This window comes from Natrix helvetica (assembly GCF_964273705.1).
Source record: "Natrix helvetica genome assembly, chromosome: 7".
Classification (NCBI taxonomy): domain Eukaryota; kingdom Metazoa; phylum Chordata; class Lepidosauria; order Squamata; family Natricidae; genus Natrix; species Natrix helvetica.
The window spans coordinates 65,929,306-65,944,642 of record NC_138558.1 but is presented as its reverse complement, the minus strand read 5'-3'; the positions used below and the strand labels follow the sequence as shown (position 1 = coordinate 65,944,642).

Here is a 15,337-nt window from a genome sequence, read left to right as displayed (position 1 = left end):
TTAAATTAGCAGCTCTTCAACGTTTTTATTCTATAAATAAGCTGAAGCTGATTTTGATATAAATATATTTTCTCTATGCAAAATTCCAAGTTTTGGAAAACATTACACCACTTCTGCTAATATTTCTGATAAACCAAATGATGACAGAGTGTTCAACTATTTGTATTATGCAGTTACACATATTAAGGTATTTTTTTCAAGTCTTGAAGACCACTGCAAAATTGATATTTTGAAGTCATTGGAAACAATCTTCAAAATAATGATTTGGTTAAGAAAAAACTGTCCAGAATTGGTACTGATTATGCTCCTGCACTGCCATATTCAAAAACATTTTCTCAGGATAAAAAATCCTATATAGTTTCAGCATGCAAAATGTCATACATAGCCAAATGTTGGCTTCCAAAATTTTACCAAGAGATGTAATGCCTCAACACTACTATCAAAGTGGTCAATTATGTGATAACCAAGTCATTATACTTCAGCTTGTTTGCTTTCCTTTCTTAAGATTAAGTAGACTTGACCACAATCAATCTACACTGATTTCAATTGTTGACAAAGAGAAAGATGTTGGGACAAATACCGTATTTTTCGGACTATAAGATGCACCAGTGTATAAGATGCACCAAGATTTCGAAGAGATAAGTAAGAAAAACGCCCCCGTTTCTACCTTGCCCCAGTCCTGCTGAAGCCTGAAGAGAGCTACTGGGGGCTGAAGGAAGGCAAAAAAGCCTCCGTTTTTGTGAGAAGTGTGGGCATTTTTGCCTTACCCCAGCCCTGCTGAAACCTGCAGAGGGCTGAGGGAAGGCAAAAAAGCCTCCGGAGGTGGCGCTCTGTATTCGGTGTATAAGACGCACCAACATTTCCATGCTCTTTTTGGGGGGGGGGGGAGTGCTCTTATACTCTGAAAAATATAATAGCTGAAGAAAGAAACTGTCCCTTTTTTGAAATATCATTAAAACACCAAATTGTTGAAACTTTCCAAATGATGGCTTTCTATCACTATTTTTGCTCCTTATGATGTAATTCAAGAATTAATAGCCAATCTATAGCTATGGATACATGCATTCAGGAAGTACTTCTAGAACTCAAGAGTAAAATGCTATTTGGAACTTATGAGAAATCAAGAATAATTTTTTAAAGTCAACTTCATCCACACATTCCCAGAGGACTACATATGGTTAACTTTCTTTGAATTTAGATTTCTCCATAGAGTGTCTTTCTGTTTTCCTCCTAATAATATGCCTATCATTCCTTTTTTTGGTGGATATTCATTAGTTACCATGCATAAATCATTAGATTATTAGTTGTGGTGGGTTATACGTTAACATTCTTTACAGGAAATAAATAATATATAAAACACCACGCAATTTGAATTTTATTTCAGATATGCTGGGATTAGAATTCAAGAATTCCTAGCCAACAGCTTTGTGCTGATAATCAGGTAGGGGAAAATTACTTTTCCAATTTAGGTTTAATCTGCTGGTTTTCTTTTAACCTTTTAAATGCTGAAGAAATTTCGACTGTCTAGCACGTCACACCTCTACCCTATGAGTTGCACTGGTTACCAGAATGTTTCTATGTTCAATTCAAAATGACAGTATAACTTATAACATCGTAGTTCCTTCTTAGAATGGAACTGGGTTATTTGAGGGACCACCTTTCCTGGGTCCCATTAGATGTTCTGATCCAAAGTGGTGAAAAGTACCATCTAATGAGGCCTAGGAAGAGAGATTTTTCTGTATCATCCCCCTGGAGATCAGACTGGAAAAACCAACTTAAACATTTCCATGTTCTTTTGTCTCTGTCTCTACTTTACTATCCTTTATTGTTAAGGTAATGATGATTTAATAGCTGGCCAGCTGCTGTAAGGCTGTAAACCGAGATGATGAAATGAGAATGAGTCAGCAGGGAACCTATATGTCCTGTATTTTGTCCCGGGTTGTCTCAAAATAGTAGTCACACTGTGCACACTCTGACATTTACCATATTTTTCTGAGTATAAGACGCACCTTCCCCTCCCCAAAAAGAGGGTGAAAATCTGGGTGCGTCTTATACCCTGAATACAGCATTTTTGGCCTCCTGAAACCCCGCCCCTTCACAAAAATGGATGTGCAGAGGGTTTGGGAGGCGTGTAAAGTGCTCCTGGGGGATGGGGAGGGCAAAAATAAGTGAAAAACTGGCCTTTTTTGCCCTCCCCAGCACTGTTCCCTCTAAGCTGCGCGCCTGCGCACATAACAAGAAAACACCGCGCAGAAGTTTCAAACTGCGTGCAGTGTTTTTTAACGTCTTAAAATATTACTGAAAATATCCCCCCTCCCCTCTCTCTGCACCGAACTCTCTCCTCCATCTGGTGATTGGTCAAATTAAGGAAACTCTGCCCGGATACTGATGACGCTGCAGAAGGGAGAATTCTCATTGGCCCTCTGGGGCTTCGTTGGTTCCTGGGAAAACGCGATTCGCTGGTTGTAGCCTGCGTTTCCCTGCACATCCGAGGTTTCTCAGGCATTGCGTCTGAAGCCCCGTTCTGAGCTAGGCAGCCTTTCTGAGATCCCTTCGCTTTGCAGAGAGAGGGAAGCAGCAGGGAATTGGACTGCCTGAGCCAAAGGGATGCACAGGATCTTGAGACTTGGTTTTTGAGCAGTACCATTCCACTCTTTCCTTTTCCCTTTCTGTCCTTCTTCTATCTTCCTTTGCTTTTCCTTTTCCTTTTCCTTTCCTTTCTCTTTTGCTTTCCTTTCTCCTTTCCTTTCCTTTTTCCTTTCTTTCTTTTCCACTTCCCTTCCTTTCTCCATACCCAAGTATTATGTATGTTCACTTTCTTGAGTTACCTATGAAGTAATAAAGGTGGGATAAAAATCTAATAAATAAACTCAAGTCCCATACCTTTCATCCTGTGATTTCTACTTCTCATGAATATGGGGCAAAAGTTTGAGGATGGATTGGTGCAGAGGCCAAATAAATGGTATTTGGGTTTTGATAATTGTAAATTGACAGCTCTCTTTAATGATGGAAGCAGAATCCTCATCTCTTTGGATTTTTTTTCAGAGCCCTTTTGATGTTGCTAGCCTAAGTCAGCTAATGTTAGGGCTTTCTGCTAGCTTTTTTTTTAATGCAGGATAACTGAGGAAGTGCTAATGAATCAGTACTGAGTGACTTGCACAGCAGATTGCTGCCAAAAATCCAGAACTTTTTTGTGTTTTTCTATAATGTCATGTTTTTTGTGTAGTTTTTGGAAGTGAACTAATCGGGTTCGTCTGCTCACTACATAGTGATTATTCTTTCTTCTGATTTCCTGAAGTAAAGCTCAAGAACACATCTTCATATTGCTCAGATAAGACACTCACTTCTGAAAGCCGTTCTGCAATCTATCACCCTGCTTGATTTTTTTTTGTTTCTTAAATATAAATACAACTAGACAGAGATGCTACAGTTGGTGTTAATTTCACTATGTAATTAATTAATTCACTAATTTCACTTTTTCCTTTCCTTTCTTTTTTCCTTTCCTTTCTCTTTTCCTTTCTTCTTTCCCATTTCCTTTCCTTTTTCCTTCCCTTTTTCCTTTCTTCTCTTTTCCCTTCTTTTTCTTCTTTCCCATTTCCTTTCCTTTCCCTCCCCCTCCCTTCCCTTCCTTCCTTCCTTCCTGGGGGTCTGAGGGAGAGGGAGGGGACCCTTTACCTCCTTGCCCCCCTCCCCAACATCTGCTCTGATGGCAATTATGGCTAAAAAAAGTCAGGTGCTCAGGCATGAAAATATGCCACTCAAACACTATACTTTTCCGCACACACTGAAAAAAAATTAGAGGGAACATTGCTCCCCAGCCCCCAGGAGCACATTGCAGGCCTCTCAAACTCTCTGCATGCCCCATTTTTCACAGAAAATGCAGAATGCAAACACATTTTTTTTTAAATTAACCTCTTCAAACTCTTGGTGTGTCTTATACTCTGAAAAATACGGTATTTCTTTTTTCTATTTAATTTTAGGAAATATATAGCAACAACCTGCATTTGTGTATTCTATAAAGTATAAACTAAGGAAGGATCGTAACTATTAATATAATGAAATGGCTCACCTGCATGAATTGAAATGATGCTTCAAAATCTTCCACAGGATACATTTTCACTCTGAAAAACTTCATCCCCATAATTAAGCTGATGATACTTTGTACCACATGAGGGCTCTGCTCCTTTTGCCTCAGTTCCTTTAATTCTGTAACAAATTTTTTTCTAACAGCTTGAAACCTAAGCCAAAAAATAGCAAGGTTTTCAAAAAGAATGGATAAAATTATTTCCCGTGAAAAGTAAAACAATTGCCCTTGTTTTAAAAGTATAGTTAGAACCATAGAAACAATACTGGGCCATATTAGATCACATTAGGGTATACGACATTAGGATATATAAAAGTCAATTTGACTTTTAGCAGTGACATCATCAAAAACATCAGAAACCATTCTTGTATGTTTGAGATAGGAAAGAAAAAACATTTTAAAAGAAAATATTCAAAAGTGAATGCAGTCATTAAAAGAGATACTTGCAAAACAATTTATCACTGTGACAATTGATCAGTAGATATTAATAGTTACTATTTGCTTTGCTAAATAATAGATTATCTGTGATCATTAAGCATTTGTAAACTTGTGGCAAAGAAAAAAAATTTAAATCTTGAAAAAGAAGTTGCTTACTTTGATTGGGCAAGAACGCCTATCACTTCTGCATATAAATCTGCAATGATATGGACATTTCCAGTGTTGGTACCTGAATACCTACAATGAAAAAAAAACCCACAAATTTGATATTAAGACACCATATTTCCCCGAAAATAAGACAGGGTCTTATTTTCTTTTGACCCCTGAAATAAGCGATTGGCCTTATTTTCGGGGAGGTCTTATTATTTTTGAGGTGCAGGAAGGGGTGAGCGTGGTCACCTCATGACTGCTGCTGTGTTGCAATATTTTTTGGTGGGGGATTATTTTATCGCATGCACTCAAAAGCCCAAATGGTCTTATTACCCGGGGAGGTCTTATTTTCAGGGTAACAGGGTACAATTTAACACAATGCTGTACATACAGGTAGTCCTCAACTTACAACCACAATTGGGACCTGAATTACCATTGTAACTTGCTGTGGTTGTGTATTATGAATCAGACTCAATTTTACAAAATTTTGCACTATTTCTAAAGCAACAAAAGAATCATGTACCGTATATACTTGAGTATAAGCCGAATTTTTCAGCCCACTTTTTGGGCTGAAAAATCCACTTCGGCTTATACTCCAGTGAACAAAAAAAAAAAAAAAAAAAAAGAACACCGAGGCTTCGGTGCTTCCGGGATCGCACCCACCCCCTCCGCCACCTTCCTGGCGCCCTGACTCGCCCTGCGCCGCCCTTTGCCGGACTGTGGCTCGCCTCGCGCAGCAGCAAAGTGTGTGCGTGTGTGGCCGGCGCTCATTTCCCTTCCTGCTCATCGCGGCTTGCTCCCTCGCCACTTTCAGCTAAGCAGGGCAGGCGGGGCCTGGGCTGCAACCAGCAGGGAGGGGGTGGTAATGCTCCTTCTTGCCGGGGCAGCGGCGGCGAAAAGCGGCGCTTGGAGGAAGAAGGCAGAGATGCTGGCTGGCATTCGCTTCCCTTACTTTTCGCCGCCACTGCCCCGGCAAGAAGGAGCATTACCACCCCCTCCCTGCTGGTTGCAGCCCAGGCCCCGCCTGCCCTGCTTAGCTGAAAGTGGCGAGGGAGCAAGCCGCCACTATCCCTGCCTTTTGCATGGCAACAAGTTGTGTGTGTGTGTGTGTGTGTGTGTGGCCGGCACTCATTTCCCTTCCTGCTCATCGCGGCTTGCTCCCTCGCCACTTTCAGCTAAGCAGGGCAGGCGGGGCCTGGGCTGCAACCAGGAGGGAGGGGTGGTAATGCTCCTTCTTGCCGGGGCAGCGGCGGCAAAAAGCGGCGGCGAAAAGCGGCGCTAAGCAGGGCAGGCAGGGCCTGGGCTGCAACCAGCAGGGAGGGGGTGGTAATGCTCCGTCCTGCCAGGGCGGCGGCGGCAAAAAGTAAGGGAAGCGAATGCCAGCCAGCATCTCTGCCTTCTTCCTCCGAGCGCCGCTTCTTTGCCAGCCTCTCAGCTGATCGGCCCCAGCCAGACCCCCATTACACACACGCACACGCACTCTTTGCTGCCACGTGAGGCGAGCGCTGCCAGGGAAAGCTCCCCGGCCCCGGCACCGCCTACCTCCCAGCGGACCCTTCGAGCTCCTCCTCGGGAGGAAGGCAGGACAACCCACGCTACGCCACTGGGCATAGTGGAGGAGATGTTATCCCTTGTGCCAAACAAGTAAGATAGAATGGCTTTTTCTTCCTCTCCTGTCGTTCTGAATAACTTCATTGGATGGAAAAGCTAGTCTCTGGATTTAAATTTACCGTGAGCTGCTGCATTTCCCAGCCTCGGCTTATAGTCGAGTCAATAACTTTTTCCAGTTTTTGGGGGTAAAATTAGGGGTCTCGGCTTATACTCGAGTCGGCTTATACTCAAGTATGTACGGTAATCATTATGCAGGAAATTTCCCACATTTGAAATCATCTAAGCAGAATATTAACCGTTGCTAATGTTGACGGTATCCATTCAGGGTTATTTACTAACTATTGTAACATTTTAGATATTCTTAAATCAGCATTTTAATATTTATTATCTGATTACTTTGCGATATAGGATTGGAAGTGGTGCTTGTATGTTCTTTCTTGTAGGATCCAGGCCTTTGCAGGCCTCAATTTTATACAAATTTATTTAGAAATAAATTTGAACAAAGTCAATGATATCCGTTAACTCATGATATTGTTTAGCAAAAAGTGCAAATAACAAGTTGAACTCAAATACATCTGCATTAGTGCAACTTCTCTGAGATGCTGGAATAGTCAGTACTCACTCATAAGTCAAAAATATTTAAAGGTATTTTGTATCCTAAATATACTTACCCTTCCTTGTGTTTAAAGTGCTTGAAAGCCAAATTTAGAACTTCATGAACTAAAGGGTCAGGCACTGGATGAACAGGTATCTGTAACAGAGAGAGCAGGTACTGTTTATCTTTATGGGTTAGATATTTTATTGGAATGTGAATTGTCACTGTTATTGGATAAACATATGTGCAAATATATACGGAAGGGCATATTTTTATTTGGGATCTGAATAAATTAAATAACATGTTATAATTCTGAACTCTTTTCACCCCACAGAAATATTTCATTTTAGTAGAACTATATTTTACAATGTACAATGTATGAAAAAAACCTAGATTTCTACTCCAGTATTATACTCCAATTCTAAGCAGAATACAAAGACATTAAGGCGTTTTTGTAAAAAAAAAAAAAAAAAAAAGCTTATATGTAGCAGAAAAAAAAGAAATTACCTGTTTCAGAACTTCTACTAAAACTAAGCAAAAAATAAAATCTACAGCTAAATCCCTTCGTTCAAGTAGATAATCTCTCTCTCGTTGCTGCTCATCTCTGAAACAAAAAAAATCAGATATATTTCACATAAGACAAGCTATTTTCTCCAAACAGAAATACATGCAACTTTTTGTGTATATGCACACAACCAAGAAAGTTACACAAAATCTTTCTACACCAATGCCCATCTTCCTCCTGGAATTCCATACTGCCCTTACAATCTGACAGGAGCAAAAAGGAAAAGAAAAAAGAGGAAAAAACCTATTAGGAAATTAAGTTCGCAGAAATATCCAATTGATTACTATTCAAAGCAAAAGTCAGGAACTGCTACTATATTTAACTGAGCAAGGAATTACAGTATATAATTTGCTAATTGTTCCTGAGTATCTGAGTTTAAAAGTTGCTAACATTTTCCTTCTGTAGCTATATCAATAATTGATCAGCTCTGACTGGCTATTAGCACGTACTTCTTTGTTGTTTTTAGAAAGCTTACAATCTTCCCTAAATTAATTTTTCCAAACAAATTATTTTTGGTCTTTTGAAATTTTAAGTTGCAGACTAGAATGGTCTGGTCTTGCATAGTTTACTTTATTCATCATAATATCATTTTTATTTCCATGCAACTATGACTACCTATGTGAATTATCTGTCATTTAAGTTTATCTAATTGTGAAGCTGAAGACTATATGAGAGTATGCACTGGGGTTGAATTTAGAGTTGACAGATGACAAACCTAATATGTTTAGACCATGTTATTAAAGCGACATTTATAAAATGTTGAATTATTCAAGGAATATGTAATTAGAGGATGTAATTACCCACAGGTGTTTATCACTGTAGCACACTCACCCCTTAGACTTTGTGCTGGACCGAGGCCTATATTCATAAGATTCATCTTCAGTTCCATTTTGGCGTTTGTACCAGTCAAACAAGGTGCGTAGTAAGGAGGGGAGACAGTGCTCTGCTACTGAGCTCATAGAGCTTATCAACTGTCAAGAGAAAATATTAAGGGTTTCCATAAAGTAATTAGTTTACATGCCGTATTTTTCGGAGTATAAGACGCACCTTTTTCTCCCAAAAAAGAGGGTGAAAATCTGGGTGCGTCTTATACTCCAAATGTAGCTCCACCCACCTGCTCCACATGTTGCATTTTTGGGGGTTCCATGCAGCGGGGATCCTCACTTTCATATGGAGCCTGATTCCCGAAGCAGCCCGGGGAATTGCGTTCAAAACCTTTTCAAAGAAAGCATTTTTGGGCGGCAGCACCACAATCCCCTCCCCGATTCAAAAAAGGGTGCGTGCAGAGGCCAAAAAAGTTAATCATGCTTCAGGTGGCAGGCGGTTCCACCATATGCTGCCACCTCAAAATGCTTTTCTTCCCAGTTGCCCAGTGCACATTGTAGAGTCGTGCACCCTGCTCCACCTCCTCTGCAGACTCGCCTTCTCTTACTCCTGGCCAGCACTATCGGCCAGGGGAGGCAGGGAGAAAAGTGAGAGGGCAGCACAGTCGGGTGAGGGCGCAGGAGGCGGGCGTGGACACAGGGCAGGTAGATTAGAGGCAGACGGCTGATTGCCGGCTTGCCAGCTCAGCTGCAGGCCACCTGGAGTGCGCAGGCAGCAAAGGAAACCCACGTTGTGGCCGCTGCCTCCTGCCTCCATGCTTCGAGAAGGCCGAGCAGCAGCAGCAAGGAGAGCGAAGAGGTCCTGAGTTGCGGGAAGCAGCTGCCAGCAATGCCCTCAGGGTGAAGACATTGAAAGCGGGGAGGGCTCAGCCCTATCAGGAGCCGTGTGAAATTTTTCCTGCCGGGTCCCAGGTCTGGAAGTTGCCTTCACCACCCCCGCCCCAGAAGATGTGCTTTGCGTGAAGGAGCACACAGTCAAGCTGCGGCCGAGGGGAGGATGCATCTCCTGGCCAGGGCTGATCGCAGGAATTGGGGTGTGGGGGTGCGAGGAAAAGGGGATCCCACCTGTTCCCCAGCCCACCCTCTGGAGCCGCCTCTGCTTCCTGCCCGCCCGCCACACTTGCCGGCATTCCCGCTTTTTCTTGTCTGACCACTCGTGCTCTTTACTCTCTCCTGGTGGCTTTCCAGAGCCCGCCCCAGCTGGATGGAGGGGAGGGGAGAGTCTGGCAGCTCCATTGCACATCCTTGCACGGTAAAGAAAAACTTCTTTACTCATGAGAAACTTTTCCTTACTGTGCAAGATGTTTCTCCGTGCACAGAGCACCAAAGAGAGAGAAGCGGTGAAGCTGCCAGACTTGGGTAAGATGCATGCCCCATCCCGTGCCACACCTGCCACCCCAAAATTGTGCCCATCTTACTCGAGTCCAGCTGTTCTGTGCAGGGAAATATCTCGCTGCTGCTGCTCGGCCTCCTCGAGGCACGTAGGCAGGAGGCTGCAGCCACAACGTGGGTTTGCTGCCTGCACACTCCGGGTGGCCAACAGCTGAGCCAGCAAGCTGGCAATCAGCTGGCTGCCTCTAATCTACCTGCCCTGTGTCTGCGCCCGGCTCCTGCACCCTCACCCGACTGTGCTGCCCTCTCACTTTTCTTCCTGGCTCCCCCGGCCAACAGTGCTGGCCAGGAGTAAGAGAAGGCGAGCCTGCAGAGGAGGAGGAGGAAGGTGCGTGGCTGGAACCACCTGCCACCTGAAGCATGATGAACTTTTTTGGCCTCTGCATGTACCTTTTTTGGAATTGGGGAGGGGATCGTGGCGCTACAGCCCAAAAATTATCACAGTTCTGAGGGCCACTACGGGAATCAGACTCTGACCAAGGTAGCAAAGACATTAATCAGATGAATACTGATGGATGCTCCTGGGAAAGAGGCAGAAAGGTTTTTTTCCTGATTTCCTCCCCAAAAATTAGGGTGCGTCTTATACTCCAGTGCATCTTATACACCGAAAAATACGGTAATATCTTTTCCAAAACCTTCTCTCTTAGATATTTTGTGGTTGGATGCAAAAAACTGTAGTGCGGCTATAACACCATGGCATCATCTGTCATTTTTATGCTGTATTTATTCAAACTTAAACACCAAATTTTCCACTAAATTATATTAGATCTCTATTCTCAAAGTCTGCACTGTGATTCTTAATAAATGAATTAGTATGACATATTCCATGATTTTTTAAAAAAATCAACCTTTCTTTTTTTGACAGAAACTCATGCTTCATTCCACATTTCTTTTTGATTGGTGTAGCAGCAACTGTAGAAAAACGTGTTTCACCCACTATGGTGCTTCCTCCAACAGAAACATTTCCATTCTGAAAGTCTCGACATTTAAAATAGTGAACCATGCTGATTTTACAATCCTGTAACCTTCTACAAATATTCTCCTTACTGATATATTACTAGAGCAACTTGTGCAGGTGCTAGAGACATAAAAATATTTCTCAGAAAAGCAATAATTTATACATCTTATAAATTAAAGAATATAAGATTCTTTATTGATAATTTATAATGTAGAAGTCTTTATATCTGATTTAAAGAATAGGTAAAGGTAAATGTTCCCCTTGCAAATATGTGCTAGTCGTTCCCAACTCTAGGGGGCAGTGCTCATCTCAATTTCGAAGCCGAAGAGCCAGCACTGTCTGAAGACATCTCCGTGGCGATGTGGCTGGCATGACTAAACCCCGAAGGTGCACAGAATACTACTACCTTCCCACCAAGACGGTTCCTATTTTTCTACTTTTTACATGCTTTCGAACTGCTAGGTTGGCAGAAACTGTAACGGGAGCTCACTCTGTTACACAGTGCTAGGGATTCGAACTGCCGACCTTTCTGATCGATAAGCTCAGCGTCTTAGCCACTGAGCTACCATGTCCCTGGTTTAAAGAATACTTGTATTTTAACAAAGAAAAGAAAGCATGTGGAAAAATACCAGTAACATAGGAAGACACAAAGTCTGAGTTTCATTACTCTTACCTGAAGCATTTTTTTTAAAAAAACTGTGGCTTCTTTCAAGAATTCTAAGTATCTCCCAGCAGAATCACAATCTACAGTTTGACAACTTCCAAATTATAGATTTAACATGTTATTCTATTGGTAGTTAACAATTAGGCAGTGATAGAATCCCAGGTTGGTATAAAAAATATAAGAAGATATAAGAAGGCATATGCACTCTTCATCATTTTCTCCAATAAATAAATGAATCAGCAAAATGTTTTTGACTCATTGGATTCTCTTTACCTAGTTACAGAATTTGTGCGGAGAACAGATTACATTTTAAGTAATACTTGTGCAGAGATACTTAAAATTCAAAAAGGTCTACAAACATTTCAGCACTACTGTATCTTTTTTGGTGCAACTAAAGACTTCTAAACTAAGTAAAAATTCTGAAATATTTCAAATATAAAATATCACAAAAACCTGCTTTTAACCAACTTGTGCAACAAATTCTGCCAACCAACTTACAGTCCCTAGGAAATGAACATAGTGGATTTCTACAACCTCTGCTATTTAAACACACTGTCAAACACAGGATTGTAAGTTTTGAAAAGAAATTTTTACCAACCTGATCAAACTGAAGATCTTCACCTCTCTGAAGAGATCTAGACAGGGGTTTTTCCTAAAATAGGAATAAGGCATTGAATTACATATAGTACAAGTATTATACATGTACCCAATATAAAATAATTCAAACTAGATTTAATTTTTGAAATATAGTTCTATGCTATATGGATATACATTTACCACATACAACATAAATCTTTAATGGTGTTGGAAAGAATGTTTATACATAGACCCATCTTATTTTGCAAGTCAAAAATAAAATGATAAATATAAAAATACCAAATTTCAACAAAAAAGTCAAGTTCATAGCATGAGAATATTTAATAACAATGTGTGATTAAATTGATTTAGTTAGTCCCAAGAGTACAAATAAATTTCAGAACAAATGAATATTTTAATGCAACAGTGATAATCAGATAAAAAAAATTATATTATGATTCACTAAAAAACCAGGACTGGAAACAGAGTGGGAAAGATGAAAATTAGTACATTATATGTAAGAAAAATTGTACACTGCCACTATAAAACACCAAATAGCTCTTTTAGACTTCTTGCCTTTTTTCACAGTGAGAAAATTCTTGCTGAAGCAAAAAATTTTAACCTTAACTAACTTTTAGAACTGATCCAACAAGATATACTGTATTAATGTTATATTCAATATCATATTCAATGTTACTAAAAGCTGCTCATAGCCTGAAAGAAACAATTGTTAACAGTGTATGTCTATTAAACCATAGCCTTGACTGCCAACATTTAATTTAATTTAATTAATTTAATTTAATTTATTAAACTTCTAGACCGCCCCCTCTCCCCGAAGGGACTCGGGGCGGTGTACAGATACAAATTTAAAAACCATATACTCGATAATATACATACGCCTCGCCCATTAAATCTAGTTAATTCATGTCAGCTAAAAATATCTGGATTTAAGGTGTTGTCCCTTCTCTAATACTTTACTAAATGAGATAAGAATATCTAGCTGGCAGTTATTAAGTCTCCTTGTTTCAAGAATTGTTTCATGATGGCAAAGATCATTTCTCTTAAAAAGTCCTATAATTGTCAGTTACCAAGGTAGGCAAAAATGAGAAAAACTGTAGTTTTGGTCTAAAATACTCTAGTTTACATTCTATGATTAAAGTTAGATTTCATTTGTAAGGCTTCTTCTAGATGTTACAAAGCCATTTTATTTAAACTAACCACAAAAAAAATCCTAAAGGCCCTCTCTAATATCCTTTTTTTAAAATGTACTTATGTTGCCCATAACCAAGCCTTCAAATATAGGCAGGGATCTGAGAAGACAAATTATTTCTTATCAAGAAATAAGAAATTTCCATTTGAACTGGAAATATTTAGATAGATTAGTGGTTTGTTAAACTGCAATTCAGGACTACAATTTGAATCTGTCCAAATCAACTGGTCAGATTGATTAATGAAAGCTATGTGATTTGAATGATTTTGATTGGATGATTCAATGGCTCATTTGCATGTGTATGTGCAAAAGTCCTCCTTTTTAAATTAAATTGACACTGATCTTTTTTTGGGCCCTCTTTAGACACACTGCCCTTTGGAAGAGCCATACTCTCACTACCAAGTACTTTTTAAATCATTAGTTTAGAATTAACTTTTAAAACAGGCAGCTTAGTGTGATCAAACTCAAATCCTATGTTTCTTTTATAGTCCTCCCAACTATTCAAGCATTACTCTTCCAATGGACAAAATCCTTATTGGTGTGTGTGTGTGTGTGTGTGTGTGTGTGTGTGTGTGTGTGTGTATGTATGTATGTATGTATGTGTATATATATATATATATATATATTTGTTTTTACATTTAAAACAATGCAATACCGCGGAGTCAGAGTGATCATACATTCACATTATGTACAGCTAGTTTCAATCACTAACAATTAATCTACTTAGTACATTGTCTGTCCTTCTGTTCAATCACAATATATACATTGGTTCCAGTCTTGTCATCTTGTCTTATACCAATCATAAAATCTATTCCATACCTCAAAATATTCTGATTCCCCTTTATTTTTAAGTTCAAGAGTGAGCCTGCTTCTGCACAGGCCAACAATTTTCTAATTATATCTAGCTCTGATGGTGTATTTTCTTTTTTCCAATACTGTGCATAGGTTATGCACGCTGCAGTTAGTATATGTATAATTAGATAAAGTGTATCTTTCTTAAACCCCTCCGGTATTATGCCTAGGAGAAAAGTTTCTGGTTTAAACATAATTTGTTCTCCCACCATTTGTTCTAACCACGACTGAATCATTTTCCAATATTTTTTGCCTCATTGCACGTCCACCACATATGGTAGAAAGTGCCTGGTGTTTTTTTACACTTCCAACAATTTGGGGCCAGATTTTTGAACATTTTGGAAAGCCGTGCTGGGGGGAGATGCCATCTGTAGAACATCTTATAAAGATTTTCTTTATACGCCGTAGCCAATGTTAGTTTCTGATTAAGTATCCAAAGTTTTTCCCACTTAGCCAATTCCACATTGTAACCAAAACTTTTCGCCCAGGCGACCATGGTTTCTTTGACTTGTTCTTCCTCTAGTTTATATTCCAACAAGAATCTATACAGCACTTTGATCAGTCTGTTTTCTGTCTGTATCAACAGTTTATCTAATATTGTGTAGTCTTTGGCAATACCTTCGTTCTTCCTATCCTGTGCATATCTTGATTGTATCTGTAAATAAGACCACCATTCTACTTGTACTCCTTGTGATGTCAATTCTGATCTGGTTTTGATCTCCCCCTGGCTGTTCAATAACTCTTTATATGTAACTATATTTTCCATGACCTTGGAGGTCATGGCCTTCCAATTTGAGTAATCTTTTATTTCTCAGCATTATCCATTCCCTTAGCCATGTTAGTATGGCCACAGTATAATAGAGTTCCCAATCTGGTACGCCAAATCCTCCCTTTTCCTTAGTGTCTTGCATGGCCTTAAATTTTATTCTTGGTTTTCTTCCCTGCCAGATAAATTTCAAAACCAATTGATTCAAATCCTTGAAGACACCTTTTTCTAATTTAATGGGAATATTCTGAAATAGGAAAAGAAATTTTGGTAATATATTCATTTTTATAACTGTGATCCTGCCCATCAGGGACAGTTGTAGGTTTTTCCATCTTTCTAGATCCTTCTTAGTTTTATTAATCAGATTAGTATAATTATCTTCTTTGATGGTCGCACACCTCGCAGATAAATGTATACCAAGATATTTAACTTTTTTGACAATTTGGATACCCAATTTCTTCGTTAACTCCTCTTTTGCTTTTGATGTTATATTTTTAGTCAGCATTTTGGTCTTTGTCATATTTATCTTTAGACCCGCTATTTTCCCATACTCTGTCAGTTCCTCAATGAGTTTCGTACCAGACTTCATAGG

At 39.7% G+C, this 15,337-nt stretch overlaps 1 protein-coding gene across 4 annotated transcripts in view; it reads right to left on the bottom strand.

Annotated features, from left to right (window-relative positions):
- The window catches only part of FRYL (FRY like transcription coactivator), a 205,934-nt gene that overhangs the window by 100,326 nt on the left and 90,271 nt on the right, over positions 1 to 15,337 (bottom strand). For all 4 annotated transcript variants that reach the window (XM_081959286.1, XM_081959283.1, XM_081959285.1 and 1 more), the window contains exons 3-8: positions 11,940 to 11,993; positions 8,275 to 8,414; positions 7,386 to 7,482; positions 6,955 to 7,034; positions 4,679 to 4,759; positions 4,070 to 4,238 (exon numbers count right to left, since the gene is read on the bottom strand). In XM_081959286.1, the coding sequence (XP_081815412.1) occupies positions 4,070 to 4,238; positions 4,679 to 4,759; positions 6,955 to 7,034; positions 7,386 to 7,482; positions 8,275 to 8,414; positions 11,940 to 11,993 (621 nt within the window). The remainder of the gene's footprint in view (positions 1 to 4,069; positions 4,239 to 4,678; positions 4,760 to 6,954; positions 7,035 to 7,385; positions 7,483 to 8,274; positions 8,415 to 11,939; positions 11,994 to 15,337) is intronic.